At 40.5% G+C, this 14,815-nt stretch overlaps 1 protein-coding gene across 1 annotated transcript in view; it reads left to right on the top strand.

Moving 5' to 3' along the window:
- The window catches only part of WRN (WRN RecQ like helicase), a 196,331-nt gene extending 181,889 nt beyond the window's left edge, over positions 1–14,442 (top strand). The window contains exons 36-38 of the mRNA XM_055134049.1: positions 2,737–2,856; positions 4,852–4,945; positions 6,298–14,442. Coding sequence (XP_054990024.1) covers positions 2,737–2,856; positions 4,852–4,945; positions 6,298–6,302 — 219 coding nt within the window. The 3' untranslated portion in view covers positions 6,303–14,442. The remainder of the gene's footprint in view (positions 1–2,736; positions 2,857–4,851; positions 4,946–6,297) is intronic.
- Positions 14,443–14,815: the final 373 nt, after the last annotated feature.

Here is a 14,815-nt window from a genome sequence, read left to right as displayed (position 1 = left end):
GGAAAACCTGAATAGACCCATAAAACTATGAAAGTCTGTTTTATCCTAAAGAATAGGTATTGACTTTATATTAGGAAATACAGATAATATTTAAGTATCTGTGTTAATAGGTAACAGCTTGCAATGAAAAATCTCTATACATACAACAAAATCACCTGAATAGATTTAGTACATTCAGTATAAATGAAACATCAGTTCATTATTGGAAAAGAATAACTTCCTTAGCAAGTTGGGGGTTAACAGAGCTTTCTTAATCTGGTGGAGAATAACTGTAAGTGCCACGAGTGAATGCCACACTCAGTGGCCAATGAACGAGAAGCTTGTTGGTCTTTTAAAGAAGTTCCTTAACGCTTCTTGGAAACTGGCTTCAAGGATGAACTGCGTAAATGGCTACTGTTCGTGGAGCTCTGAACTAGGGAAGGTTCATCTGAACTAGGGAAGGTTCATCAGGAACCAGGCACCTGTCCTGCTGCCCAGAGACTGCACTTCCTGGCTGTGGCACTCACCCATCTTCTTAGTTGTGATTGCTCATGGGAGTTGCAACCCTTGGTATGGTGCCTACCTGCTGTCCAGAGAGAGAACTTGTAGCACTGGGGATCACAGACTGCAGATCTGTGTGTGGGATGCTGGTCCTTGGAACAGTGTCTCGTACCCTTGGTCTCTGCAGTATCCTGCGGCTCTGAAATATGGAGTTTTTAATTTAATACAGAGTTATAGTGTTCCAGCTTGGATTTCAGGGAAATTTTCTTTCTTTCTCTCTTTCTTTCTTTCTCTCTCTCTCTCTTTCTTTCTTTCTTTCTTTCTTTCTTTCTTTCTTTCTTTCTTTCTTTCTTTCTTTCTTTCTTTCTTTCTTTCTTTCTTTCTCTCTCTCTCTCTCTCTCTGTCCCCTTTTTCCTTTCTCCTTTCTCTCCTCTCCTCTCTCCCTCCCTGTCTGTCGCTCACTCTCTCAATCTTAGATTTAGTTTTTTGGATTGTACCCGGCAATGCTCGGAGGTTGCTTCTGGCTCTAGGCCTGGCATAGCTAGGGACCATATGTGATGCTGGGGACTAAACCTGGTCAGGTGTATGCAAGGCAAGTGCCTTAGGTTCCCTTCGTCTCTCCAGCCCTATCTTCGTTTCCTTTCGATTTAAATTGCTTTTCCACCTTCCTCTTACCTCTTTTTGGACATATTCTGGTTTTTATTGCATTTCCCCCTAATCATTTGTATTTACTGCTTTAACTTCCCCCTTTTATTTCTACTTCTTACCTGACCTCCCCCCTCAGTTTTCAGTTTTTCTAAGTTTAAGATATTCTGTCCTTTGAGTCATTTTCTTTATGTGCTTCAGCTCACGTTGGAAGGTTGCAGTTTTATTCTGTATATTAGCAGGTATTGCAGATGTCTAGAATTGGGCCTCAATATTTTTCTATCGCTCACTTTCATTTGAAGTTACTTTTCATACTTTCAAAAAAAAGTTATGGTTCAGGATAGTGTTTTCAAATTTATAGAGTTTCAATTCTGTTGATAATTTTTGGTATAAAAGGGGCTGGAGCGATAGCATAGCTCTTGAGCATTGGCCTTTCATGCGGCCAATCTGAGTTCGATTCCTCCGCCCCTCTCGGAGAGCCCAGCAAGCTACTGAGAGTATCGAGCCCGCTTGGCAGAGCCTGGCAAGCTACTCGTGCATATTGGATATGCCAAAAATAGTAAGTCTCTCAGTGAGAGACGTTACTGGTGCCCACTCAAACAAATCGATGAGCAACGGGATGGCAGTGACAGTGACAGATAATGTTCAAAATACAGTTAGTTGGTGTCTGAGAGATACTATTCTGTGACTTATTTGAAATTTCTCTTTTCTTTGTTATATTTGTCCTGCCTGACTTTGATTTCCCCCATTGCTCTGTTCCCTTTGTTAACCCTTGGAAGGAAGGGAGCTTTTGAGCTGGTTAGGAAAGCTCATGAGTGCAGGTGCTCTGGTCATCTGCAGCCCTGCCGTGGGGTCTGCTGGGGCACGTGCTGTTGAGCTGGGCGAAGGCAGTACCTTTGGGGTATTGTTCTGAAATTAATTTAATGTGCTTTCCATTATGTACCTGTTAGCTTTTGGGGATTTTACTGTTCACAGGTCCCTCAGGATGTGCAGATGATTTCTTCCATATAAATGTGGAATACGTAGGTCTTATGGCTCTTGGTGTTTTTGTCTCCACGTTCTTATAATTTGGGTTTTCCGAGAAGATCTTTAGGTTTTGTTTCACTGTAATGTTGGTGGACTTCTAGTCTTGCTACCCAGTTTACCTGCTTTTCTGCTAAATTCAGAAAGATTTTTAAAAATCTTATTTTACTGCATAATTTCCCAAATTTTATGCTAAATTTTGAAAAATAGTGACGAGGTGATCATTACATGAAGCTTATGAAATATTTTTGTGTGGATATTACTTAAAAATAGGATGCTGAATTATGTGGTGTCCTGCTAACTGCTGCCCACTCCCAAACCCTTTCTTGCATCACTTGTTTTTTTACTTGCATGAAAGTGATCTATCCTGTGCTGTTTCATTATCAGTTCAAATATAAATTGTTATTTAGAGTCTGCTGTAAGAGCCTCAGAAATGCCTGATGGGTAATATTGCTGAGCATATTATTAAAATTCAGTCCTTCAGAATTATTTTCTTAAGTCTTGCTTTTTTTAGATACAGGTTTTTTACTTTGCAAAAAAAAAATAGTACATACTATAACTATCTTATATTCCATACAAATTTTGAAGGTCAATGAGAAATGTTTTGATGATGTTGCATTGAAAGAAGAGAGTCACAGGCTGACTTCTTGGGGGCAGCCGTTCAGCGATTCAGAAATAGAGGATCTGTTTACAGATTGTTATCCACAGGTATGATTGATTTAATAAAATAGATTATAACTAATATCTGGGACTACACTTGTGCTTAGGGCTTACTTCTGGCTTGATTTTCAGGGATCACTCCCATGGTGATAGGGGACTTACGACATGCCAGGGCTTGAAACCAGGCTGGTCACTTTACCAGCCCTACCGTCTCTCTGGCCCCAGCACTGGATTTCTTTAATAACTTGTGACATATAACAAGTTTAACCTTTTTCAAGTACAAAACTTTCATTTTCTGCCAAGAATTATTTTTTCCCCATTGAAATATTTGGAAATAATATTTTTGGGGAGGCCACACCTGGTGATGCTCAGGGGTTACTCCAGGCTCTGTGCTCAGGGATTACTTCTGAGTAAATTACTCCTGAAGTACTTGGAGGACCATGTGAGGGTGCCAGGGATTGAACCTGGGCCAACCGTGTGCAAGGCAAACACTCCCTACCAATTGTACTATTTGCTCCAGCCTCCTGGAAATAAATTTTTTTAATTTAAATTTCATTGAATCACTGTGAGATACACAGTTACAACGTTGGTCATGAGTCACTGGGTTTCAGTTATACAGTGTTCCAACAGCCGTTTCTTCATGAGTGCTAGAAATAATTTTTAAATGTTGAAAACATGTTTTTTAAAAAGCAAGCAGTTGATGAATAATACATACTTATGGCCTTCTTTTTTTTTTTTTTGGCTTTTTGGGTCATACCTGGAGATGTTTAGGGGGTTACTCCTGACTCTGTGCTCAGGAGTTACTCCTGAAGTGCTCAGGGTACCGTATGGGATGTGGGAATTGAACCCTGGTCAGCCATATGCAAGGCAAATGCCTTTTCTGCTATACTATATTTCTCTGGCCCATGGCCTTCATTCCTGAAATGGAATAAACTACATATTTGTATGTTAGATTAATAGACACTTTGTCTGAAGCCTCATTTTAAATGAGCCCACCTTATAAAGTTGATCAAATACTTGCAGGAAGTAACTGTCAGATTTCAAGTGGTTTGATTAAAATCAGGTTTCATAATAATTTCTTTCCTATGTTAGTTTGAGGATCTAATGTTTAAACTGAGATAACACAAATGAATACAATTATAAGTTTAGGGACCACTTAGTTACTTAAAATATTTTTTTCACATGCAGATGGTCTAGTATATAACTTCTGTGTTTAAAAATTTTTTTTTGTTTCCATTTTTTTTGACTCAGTAATCAAAAATTTCATTTGATATGGGTGCCTGAAAATCCTGCTAGGTATCACGCACATACTTGTCTATTTTCCTTAGAAGTGGATCTCTAGTTTTTACTAGAGTCTCGAGTATCTTTAAAACAAAAGTCACTGTCACCGTTGCTCATCGATGTGATTGAGCGGGCACCAGTAACGTCTCCTTTTTTTTTTGAGACCGTTGTTACTGTCTCAAAACAAAAAGTACTTAAAAAAATTAACTTGGTAAGTGGCTTTTGAGTATGTGCTATCTCTCACAACTTCTAAGGTAATGGTGGTGATCGGGCTGCTCTTGCAGGCCAGCATTGAGATAGGGGAGTTCCACGTTCTCCTAGTGGCCACTCTCTGTGCTTTTTTGCCACACGCGTGTGTGCCCAGAACTACATGGGTCTGTGCACACATTTGCAGGCACCACTTCATCAGACATTTTTCTGAGAAAAGATTTGCTGTTTTGGCCAACCCAGAGTAAATATAGCAAGGAACATAGATGTGGAGTAATGTGCAGTTCTTTTCTTCCCTGGTAAATGTTGGCACTTGAGTGTCTAAGAGTGGCTTGGAATAAGATGACAGGTATTAGCCTGAATAAATGATAGAGCGAGTTTGGGGTTTTTTTTTTTTGGTTGTTGTTTGGTTTTTTCATTCAGATGTAAATTTTATAGATGGCATCATTTTGTTTAGTGAGGGAAGGGTGCTGGGTGTATATCCAATAAGATGTGTTGTTCTGCAAAAGGGAATAACCATATTCAATGATGAAATATTTCTTTTTCTTTTCCTAGACTTACTCTGAGACTTCGAAGGAAAAATTACCTGCCCGAGGAAATTATGTCAGAAAAAAAACAGTAGCCAAAACCAAAAACAAGGGTCTCTTTGGTTAGTTTGGCAATTGTGAGAGAGTTTCTGTCTCACTGTATTATAAGAGGAGTTTTTATTTTATTTTTGAAGAGTAATATATCAGTTTTTGAATTAAGAGACTCCTCAAAGTAAAACTCAACTTATTCAACAACTTCTATCTTAAAACAATTTTGTATGAAGTTTATATTTGTGTCATTGAAAGCCTGAGATTATCATTGAATAAAATATTAAGTATTTTGCCATTAAGATTTATTTAAGAAATTGTGCCACTGCCTTGTTTTATAATTTCTTTATCCTAGCAGTCTATTTGGAAAATGTAATGCTCAGTGATTTCATCACTAGCAGTTTTTTGATGAACGTGATATTTTCCAATACTGTGAGAATTCGCCCTATAAATGAAGAACGCATAGCTAAGTTGTCCTTACTCTCTGTAGAAGAAGGTCACATTGTTAAATGGTTTGTGAACTAGTTCAGTAATAGTGAAATATTTGGGGCTCCATGTAAGTAAGGAAAAAGAATAAGGGACACCTGTTATACTAAGCAACTGTACACTTTATTTTTATACACTATTTCTATAATTTTAAGTAATCTATTATATGACCTTTAATTGACACTTTTCATGTAAAAATAATTATGAATAAATATTATAGAAGAACTAGAGAATCCAGCATGGACGAAAGACAAAAAAAAAAGTCTTTCTATCCCCATTTTTTTCTCATCCCACCAGTTCCATTCCAGAGGCAGCTACAATTAAACATCGGGCTATATTGTTCTCTAGCCGTTTCTTCCGGTTTTGTATGTTTTTGACTGTTATTTCGGAGTGAAGCATAGCTCGTGGTGCCTAGGGATTTACCTCCTTTGCCAGCCCCTGAAAGTGTTTTTTAAAACAGAAATGGGATTATGGTATATGCAGTTTCTGTATATTTTTTACTTGATATTTAATAAAATTTTTCACATCAGAATGATGCTGATGACTTCATTTGGTAACTATACTCTGTTTGAGCGAATATACTTTTCTACTGACTTTATCACTTATCCCCCATATTTCATGATATTTCTAGAAGTAGAATTAGAGTCAGACATAAACATTGGTTTTTTACTTTCATTCCACTTGGTGATGTACTGGACAAGCTTTATCTTTGTTATTAAATATTCTTCCACAGAAGTTTCCCTGCTTGGTTCATATATCAGAGCTTGGCCCCTGTTAGGGACATCTGCAAAGCCAAAACTAATCAAAAAAAAATTTTTTTTTGCCTTTTTAAAAAATTGATTCAGTGATATGCATTTACAAAGTTGTTCATGATTGGATTTCATCATATAGTACAAAACTAATTTTTGAATGCTATGATGTGACTTGCCTTTTAAACTAGGTTGATTGCTGCATGTGGGGTATGGAGCAGTGAGTGAAACCTCTGATATATAAGTGCAAGTCAAGACAAAAGCACAGATGACTGATGCCTCGGATTCCCAGTCCCTGAGTGCACATCTCTTCAGTGTTCCCTGTGAGCAAGTGGATCAAAGCATGTTGCCACCTGCCAGCACATGGTGGTTGGCTCTCAGGTGCACTCCTTGACTGAGCAGTGAATTGAAATAGCTCACATTCCCCTGTGGAGCACCCTGTTTTTGATCTGTTTCTGGTCCAAATCGGACAGCGTTCAGGACTTACTCCTTACTCTGTGCTGAGGGATCACCACTAGTGGGGCACAGGGGCCCGTATGCAGTGGCAGAGAATTCAGCCTGTATTGACTGTGTGTAACAAGTGCCTGACGCCTGAAACGATCTCTCTGGACTCAGTTTTACTAACAAGAATGATTGACAGAAAACTGCAGTTGGTTATTCACACTTGGATGTTTGATGGAACAGATTCATTGTTTCACTTCAGGAAAAGTTGATGTCATTTGTTGCCAATGGTGAAAGTTTAGATTTTTTGCAAAATTAGTAACCCTAGAAAACTTGTGTCTGACACTGAGATCTTGACAGTTTCCTTGATTTTCTGATACGGTGGGTAAGATGAACAAATGTGACTTTTGGGTGTATTACGTAGTGATTTTTAATCGGCATTGGAAGATCAATGTAACTAACAGATCAGTGTTTTACAGATGACTGAGACGTGATGTTACAAGATAAGACAGAAGAAAGGTCCATTCAGAGTACAAGATGGACCACTAGAGGTATTGATCACAAATCACAGACAATCTTTTAGAAACTAATATATTCCCATTTTTAGTATAATATTGATAAAGAATGTACCTAAAAAAACTAGTAAAACCATCCTTCCTTTTCCAAATACTGCGTGAGGCAAACGTTTTTTGAAACAGATCAGAGTATCCGGCCATTCTTAATTTATTTATAACAATTGAACTTTTATTTGGAAAATTTTTGCCTAAGGTGACAACTGTTTTTTAATTATTTTTTAAAGAATAAAAGGAACGGGGGTCCCTGCCGGTTCCTACGTGGCCGGTCCTGCCTGGGTCGTCCAGCATCCGTCCAGTCACTGCACCTCCCCGCCTGGCTCCCTAATACTGCCCCTGCCTCCAGGTAATCGGACCACTTCCCGAGCTCCGCCTCCCAGGTCCCCGCCTGTTCCTACGCAGCATCCGTCCAGCCCAAGAGGATACTGGGGGCGTGGACTATATCTCGGGGCATGGTCTCAAAAGGGGCGTGGCCTCCTGCCTGAGTGGCTGCAGTTATTATTTCTTGCTTTAGCATAGTAGGTATAGTCTGTTTCTTTCAAAATCACCCTAGCCATCTCAATCACTCTATTCCAAATAGCCCATAAGCTTATTCTAACTTCACAAAAACTATCAGTGAATAATAGAAACTGCGCAAAACCTTGGTAAAGAGAACATAACTTTAAACCTTCACTAGAGACCCCACATCAATCTGGAAGAGGGCCTTAGAGTAAGGAAGAACTCTAGAATAGGAACAAAGCTGCCATCAGCAATAGCACAACCAGAGTTCCCCTCCTCCCGCGGCAAGAGGGAATAGGAATAGACAACCACAAGGTTCCAACCCTATACTTCCACAACAATATGAAGAAGCAGCGAAAATCCCCTCCACGAAGAGAAGAAGAAAAGATTCCAGAAACCTCAACAGGGGCTACTCAGATCTATGACCTCTCAGATAAAGAATTAAGAGAGGAAATCTTGAGGAAAGTTAACAAACTCCAAGCAACCATGGAACAGATATCTAATAAATTAAGGGAGGATACAAATGAAGCATTGGAATGGTCCACCAAAAAAATACAGGAAGAAATGAGAGCAGAAATTTCAAAGCTACGAGTAGAAGTCACACAAATAAAGGAATCGGTAGATGAGTTAAAAATCTCAGTAGGAGCCCTCAACACTGGAATAGCTACAGCCGAAGACAGAATCAGTGAGCTTGAAGATGAGCTGCAGAAAGCTTACAGACAACAACAAATAATGGCAAAAGACCTCAAAATGGCTGTAGAGTGAATCAGAGTCCTTGGGGATGACTTCAAGAGGACTAACGTAAGAATCATTGGAGTACCAGAAGCACAGGGAAGTAACCCCAATGAAAAAATACAGTGAAAGACATCATTGCTAAGAAATTCCCAGAGCTGGAGAAGGCAGGCATCCAGATCCAAGGGGTCCGAAAAGCACCAGCAAAAAGAGACCCGAATAAAAAGACTCCAAGGCATATCATAGAATGACGAATGCTGTGGATAGAGACACACTTCTGCAAGCAGCAAGGTCAAAGAAGGAAATCACATACAAAGGAGTGTTGGAATAATTCCCCTTTTCCAGCTGCCTTCTGGAGTTAATTTCAGAGGCAGTTTCCCTTTTGTCACAGAAGCCTAGCTGATCTTTGACATGCAGATTTTAGGTGCCAGCCAGGCCTGACTTGACATTGTAGATTGCAGGCTCTGGCCTAGCCTAGTCTTTGGGATGTAAATCTGAGTGCTTTCAGCCCAAAGAAGGCTTCGGTTTTGGTTTTGTATCTTCTTTCCGGGGCCTAGATTAACGGCCTGCAGATACAAGAGAATTATGTTGCCTCAATGTTCTTCCTGTAAGATCTTTTGGTGCCTTTGGTGACGTCAATGTATTAACTTTGGAAGGGCCATGATCAATAAAAGGGGTTCGGAGAGGTGAGGGGGCGAGTGTATAGAGGTAAGATTGGAATAAACTGCAAGTGAGACCAACCATCTTGGCTCCGTTCCTTCCTTCGCCTGACACATCATCGCCATCAACCTCCCAGGGGTGGGGGAAGCGGCCGGAGGCTACCGAAGTTGGGTGGCGGGAGAGACAGCTGCTGCCTGGCTCGGTGCGCTGAGGCGTCCCTTCCCTCGCCCGCGCCTTTTCTTTTTATACAAAGGAGCACCCCTCAGATTTACAGCAGACTTATCAGAGGAAACTCTCCGAGCCCGAAGACAGTGGTGGGACATAGTGAAAAAACTCAATGAAATGAACGCCTCACCAAGAATACTTTATCCAGCTAAACTCTCACTCAAACTCGAACCATACACTATTTCTCGGATAAACAACAGCTCAGGAAATTCAGACTCAAAATCAAACTTAAAAGAAGGTCTAAGGGGGCTATTGTAAGACAAGGAAGAACCCCATAAGAATAACAAACCCCACAGAAAGATGGCACAAAACCCCATGACAATAATCTCTCTCAGTGTCAATTGCCTAAATGTATCTATCAAGAGACACAGAGTGGCAAAATGGATCCGGAAACTAAACCCAACATTCTGCTGCCTGCAAGAAACACACCTAAACAGCCACAGCAAACACAGACTCAGAGTTAAAGGATGGAAAACAATCCTGCAGGCAAACGACTCCCTCAAAAAGCTGGAGTGGCCATACTAGTATCCAACAACATAGATTTCAGGTTGAAAAAGATTAGAAGGGACAGTGAAGGTCATTTTCTATTTATCAAGGGATATGTACAACAGGAGGAAATCACACTCTTAAATGTATACGTACCTAATGAACGACCGGCTAAATACGTAAAACAACTCCTAACAAACTTTAAAGAGGACATCACTAACAGCACAATAGTAGTCGGAGACTTCAACACTGCTGTATCACCTCTGGATAGATCGACAAGAACAAAGCTCAGCAAGGAAACACTGACTGAAAGAAGAAATTGAAGAAAGGCCTAATAGACCTATACAGGGCTTTACACCCCCAAAAGAATATACATTCCAGTGCACACGGAACATTTTCCAAAATAGACCGTGTACTGGGACACAAAACATACTTCCAGAGAATTGGAAAAATAGAAGTTGTATCAACCATCTTTTCAGACCATGATGCGCTGAAGATAGTAGTCATGCACAGACACGGAAAACCAAATCAAACACCTGGAAATTAAACTACTCAGTGTTGAACAATGAGTGGGTCAGGAAGGAAATCAAGGAAGAAATCAAAAGATACCTAGAAACAAATGAGAATGAAGACGGGCTACCAAAACACATGGGATGCAACTAAAGCCATGTTAAAGGGAAAATTTATAGCTCTGCAAGCATTCCTCAGGAAGGAAGAAAGGATAGATAGCTTGACTTCACAGCTCAAGATCTTAGGAAAGGACCAGAGAAAGGAACCCAAATGAGAGTGAAGGAAAGAAATAATAAAAATTAGAGCAGAAATTAACGACATGGAAACTCAGAAAACAATCTGAAAGATCAATGAAACCAAGAGCTGGTTCTTTGAGAAAATAAACAAGATTGATAACACATTAACAAGACTCACAAAGAAAGAGAGTGAGAGAGAACCCTAATAAACTGAATCAGAAATGAAAAGGGGGACATCACAACAGAAACCAATGAGATTCAAAAGATCATCAGAGACTACTTTGAAGGTCTGTATGCCACGAAACAAGAGAACCTAAAAGAAATGGATGAATTCCTTGATTCCTACAATCTCCCAAGACTGAACTAAGAAGACATGGAATAGTTGAATAGACCCATTAATATCAAGGAAATCGAAACTGCAATGAGAAGTCTCCCGAAAAACAAAAGCCCAGGTCCAGATGGATTCACTGGTGAATTCCTCCAAACATTTAAAGAGGACTTGTTGCCATTTCTCCTCAAGCTTTTCCAGGAAATTGAAAAAACAGGAACTCTCCCAGTTTCTATGAGGCATATATCTCCTTAATACCAAAAGCAAAGACTCCACTAACAAAGAAAATTACAGACCAATATCCCTGATGAACACTAATCCTCCACAAAATATTAGCAAATAGAATCCAACAACTCATCAAAAAGATCATACACTATGATCAAGTGGGATTCATCCCAGGGATGCAAGGATGGTTTAACATTCGGAAATCAATCAACATAATCTATCATATCAACAAAAATAAAGATAAAAACCATATAATGTCAATAGATGCAGAGAAAGCATTCAACAAGATCCAATATCCGTTCATGATGAAAACTCTCACCAAATTGGGTTTTGGAGGAACTTTCCTCAAGATAGTCGAAGCCATCTACCACAAACCTATGGCAAGCATTATCTTCAATGGGGAAAAACTAAGGGCTTTCCTCTAACATCGGGAATAAGACAAGGATGCCCACTCTCACCACTTCTCTTCAGTATTGTACTGAAAGTACTAGCATTAGCCGTTAGGCAAGAAAAATATTAAGGGCATTCAGATAGAAAAGGAAGAAATCAAACTTCCACTATTTGCAGATGATATATCTAGAGAAACCTAAAACCTCTACTAAGAAACTCTTAGAAACAATTGACTTGTACAGTAAAGTCACAGGCTATAAAATCAATACCCAAAAATCCATGGCCTTCCTATATGCAAACAATGAGACAGAGGAAAGGGACATGAAAAAAGCAATCCCGTTCACAATCGTGCCTCCGAAAATCAAATACCTGAGAATCAGCTTAACTAAAGAAGCAAAGGACCTCTACAAAGAAAAGTATAAAATGCTACTCCATGAAATAAAAGAGGACATGAGGAAATGGAAACATATCCCCTGCTCATGGATAGGGAGAATCAACATTGTCAAAATGGCAATACTCCCCAAAGCATTATGCAGATTCAATGTGATCCCTATAAGGATACCCATGACATTCTTCATAGAAATGGATCAAGCAACCCTGAAATTCATATGGAATAATAAACGCCCACAGATACCTAAAACAATTCTTGGGAAACAGATGATGGGAGGCATCACCCTCCCCAACCTTAAACTTTAGTACAAAGTGGTAACAATTAGAACAGCATGGTACTGGAACAAAGGCAAAGCCGTAGACCAATGGAACAGAGTGGAATATCCCTAAACAGAAACCCAAATATATGACCATCGAATCTTTGATAAGGGGACAAGAAATGTGAAGTGGAGCAATAAAAGCCTCTTCAACAAATGGTGTTGGCATAACTGGACAACCACATGCAAAAAAATGGGCTTAGACCTCAATCTGATGCCATGCACAAAAATCAGATCAAAATGGATTAAAGACCTCAACATCAGGCCACAATCCATAAGGTACATCAAAGACAAGGTCGGCAAAACCCTCCATGATATTGAAGCTAAACGTATCTTCAAAGATGACACGGAACTAAGCAATCAAGTAAAAACAGATAAACAAATGAGACTATATTAAACTAAGAAGCTTCTGCACTGCAAAAGACACAGTGACCAGAATTCAAAGGCAATCTACAGAATGGGAAAGGATATTCACCCAATACCCATCCAATAAAGGGTTGATATCAAGGGTACATAAAGCACTGGTTGAACTCTACAAGAAGAAAACATCCAACCCCATCAGAAAATGGGCTGAAGAAATGAACAGAAACTTTTCCAAGGAAGAGATACGAATGGCTAAAAGGTACATGAAAAATGCTCTGCATCACTAATCATCAGGGAGATGCAGATCAAAACAACCATGAGATACCACCTCACACCACAGAGAATGGCACACATCCAAAAGAACAGAAGCAACCGCTGTTGGAGAGGATGTGGGGAGAAAGGGACCCTTCTACATTGCTGCTGGGAATGCCGACTGGTCCAGCCTCTTTGGAAAACAATATGGATGCATCTCAAAAAATTAGAAATTGAGCTTCCATTTGATCCAGCAATACTACTTCTGGGAATATATCCTGGAGAAACAAAAAAGTACAGTCGAAATGACATCTCCACTTACATGTTCATTGCGGCACTGTTTACAGTAGCCAGAATCTGGAAAAATCCTGGGTGCCCGAGAACAGATGACTGGTTAAAGAAACTTTGGAACATCTATACAGTGGTATACTATGCAGCTGTTAGAAAAGATGAAGTCATGAGCTTTGCATATACGTGGATCAACATGGAAAGTATCATGCTAAATGAAATGAGCCAGGAAGAGAGGGACAGACATAGAAAGATTGCACTCATCTGTGGTATATAAAATAACAGAGTAGGAGACTAACACCCAAGAATAGTAGTATATAATACCAGGAGGTTAGCTCGATAGCTTGGAAGCTGGCCTCACATGCTGTGTGAAAGTCATCTCAGATAGAGAAGGGAACACCAAGTAAAATGTGATTGGAGATCCCACGATGGAAGGGAGATGCATGCTGAAAGTAGACTAGAGACTGAACATGATGGCCACTCAGTACCCCTATTGCAAACCATAACGCCCCAAAAGAGAGAACAAATTGGAATGCCCTGCCACAAAGGTGGGGTGGGGGGATGGGATTGGGGCGTGGGAGGGATGCTGGGTTCATTTGTGGTGGAGAATGGACACCGGTGGAATGATGGGCTCTCGAACATTGTATGAGGAAAACACAAGCACGAAAATGTGTAAATCTATAACTGGACCCTCATGGTGACTCACTAAAAATGGTGACTTTTTAATTAATTTATTTAAAAAGAAATTAATTAGGCCATCTTGCCACATTGAACAGAGAAGAGGCCAGGCAGTCTGGTGAGCAACGCGGCCGGAGAAATGCTCCGGACCAGAATCGGGGCCAACAACACCAGGGATCCAGACAGAGGAGGTACAGCTGGGACGCCTTCTCCAAATGGAGCCCTGGCTACACTGAGCAGCAACTAACACGGCTCCGGGTTGCGGAACTGGAACACATCCGAGCCGCGGGGGGGCACTGGAGTGGGGCAGCGCCAGCCCAATCTCCAAATGGCCCCGGCCGCCGGAAGTCACGCCCTTGACCCACCCTCGGCGCCATCTTGCCACATTGAACAGAGAAGAGGCCAGGCAGTCTGGTGAGCAGCGCGGCCGGAGAAATGCTCCGGACCGGAATCTGGGCCAACAACACCAGGGATCCAGACGGAGGAGGTACAGGTGGGACGCCTTCTCCAAATGGAGCCCTGGCGACACTGAGCAGCAACTAACACAGCTCCGGGTTGCGGGACTGGAACACATCCGAACTGTGACCTTTTCTAAAAACTGAAAACATACAATCTTTTAATGGAAAACCAATTATCAAATGCTTCCTCAGTAAGGCTGTCTTTCTTGGGCGGAAACTCCAGCAACAATAGTGAGTTTTGTTTTGCAATATGGAACGTAATCAAGGTAAAGAGAAAATGAAGTGAAATTCATTAGTTATACAGTGGGGGGTGAGGGGCGGGGGGTATACTGGGGATTCTGGTGGTGGAATATGGGCACTGGTGAAGGGATGGTGTTGAATATTGTATAACAGACATAAACCTGAAAACTGTATCTTTCCACATGGTGATATAATAAATTTTTTTTAAAAGAAATTAAATAAAAAAAGAAAAAAGAAACATTTTTCTTTATTTTCTTAAAAGTGAGAGAATTTACTTATTAAATGTAATTGTTTGGGGGGCTGGAGCGATAGCACAACGGGTAGGGCATTTGCCTTTCACGTGGCCAACCCAGGTTTGATTCCCAGCATCCCTTGTGGTCCCCCGAGCACCGCCAGGAGTAATTCCTGAGTGCATGAGCC

Source organism: Sorex araneus, chromosome 1 (genome assembly GCF_027595985.1).
Source record: "Sorex araneus isolate mSorAra2 chromosome 1, mSorAra2.pri, whole genome shotgun sequence".
In the NCBI taxonomy this organism is placed as follows: domain Eukaryota; kingdom Metazoa; phylum Chordata; class Mammalia; order Eulipotyphla; family Soricidae; genus Sorex; species Sorex araneus.
Note: the sequence above shows the minus strand (reverse complement) of the source record. Positions and strands in the feature narration are given on the sequence as shown.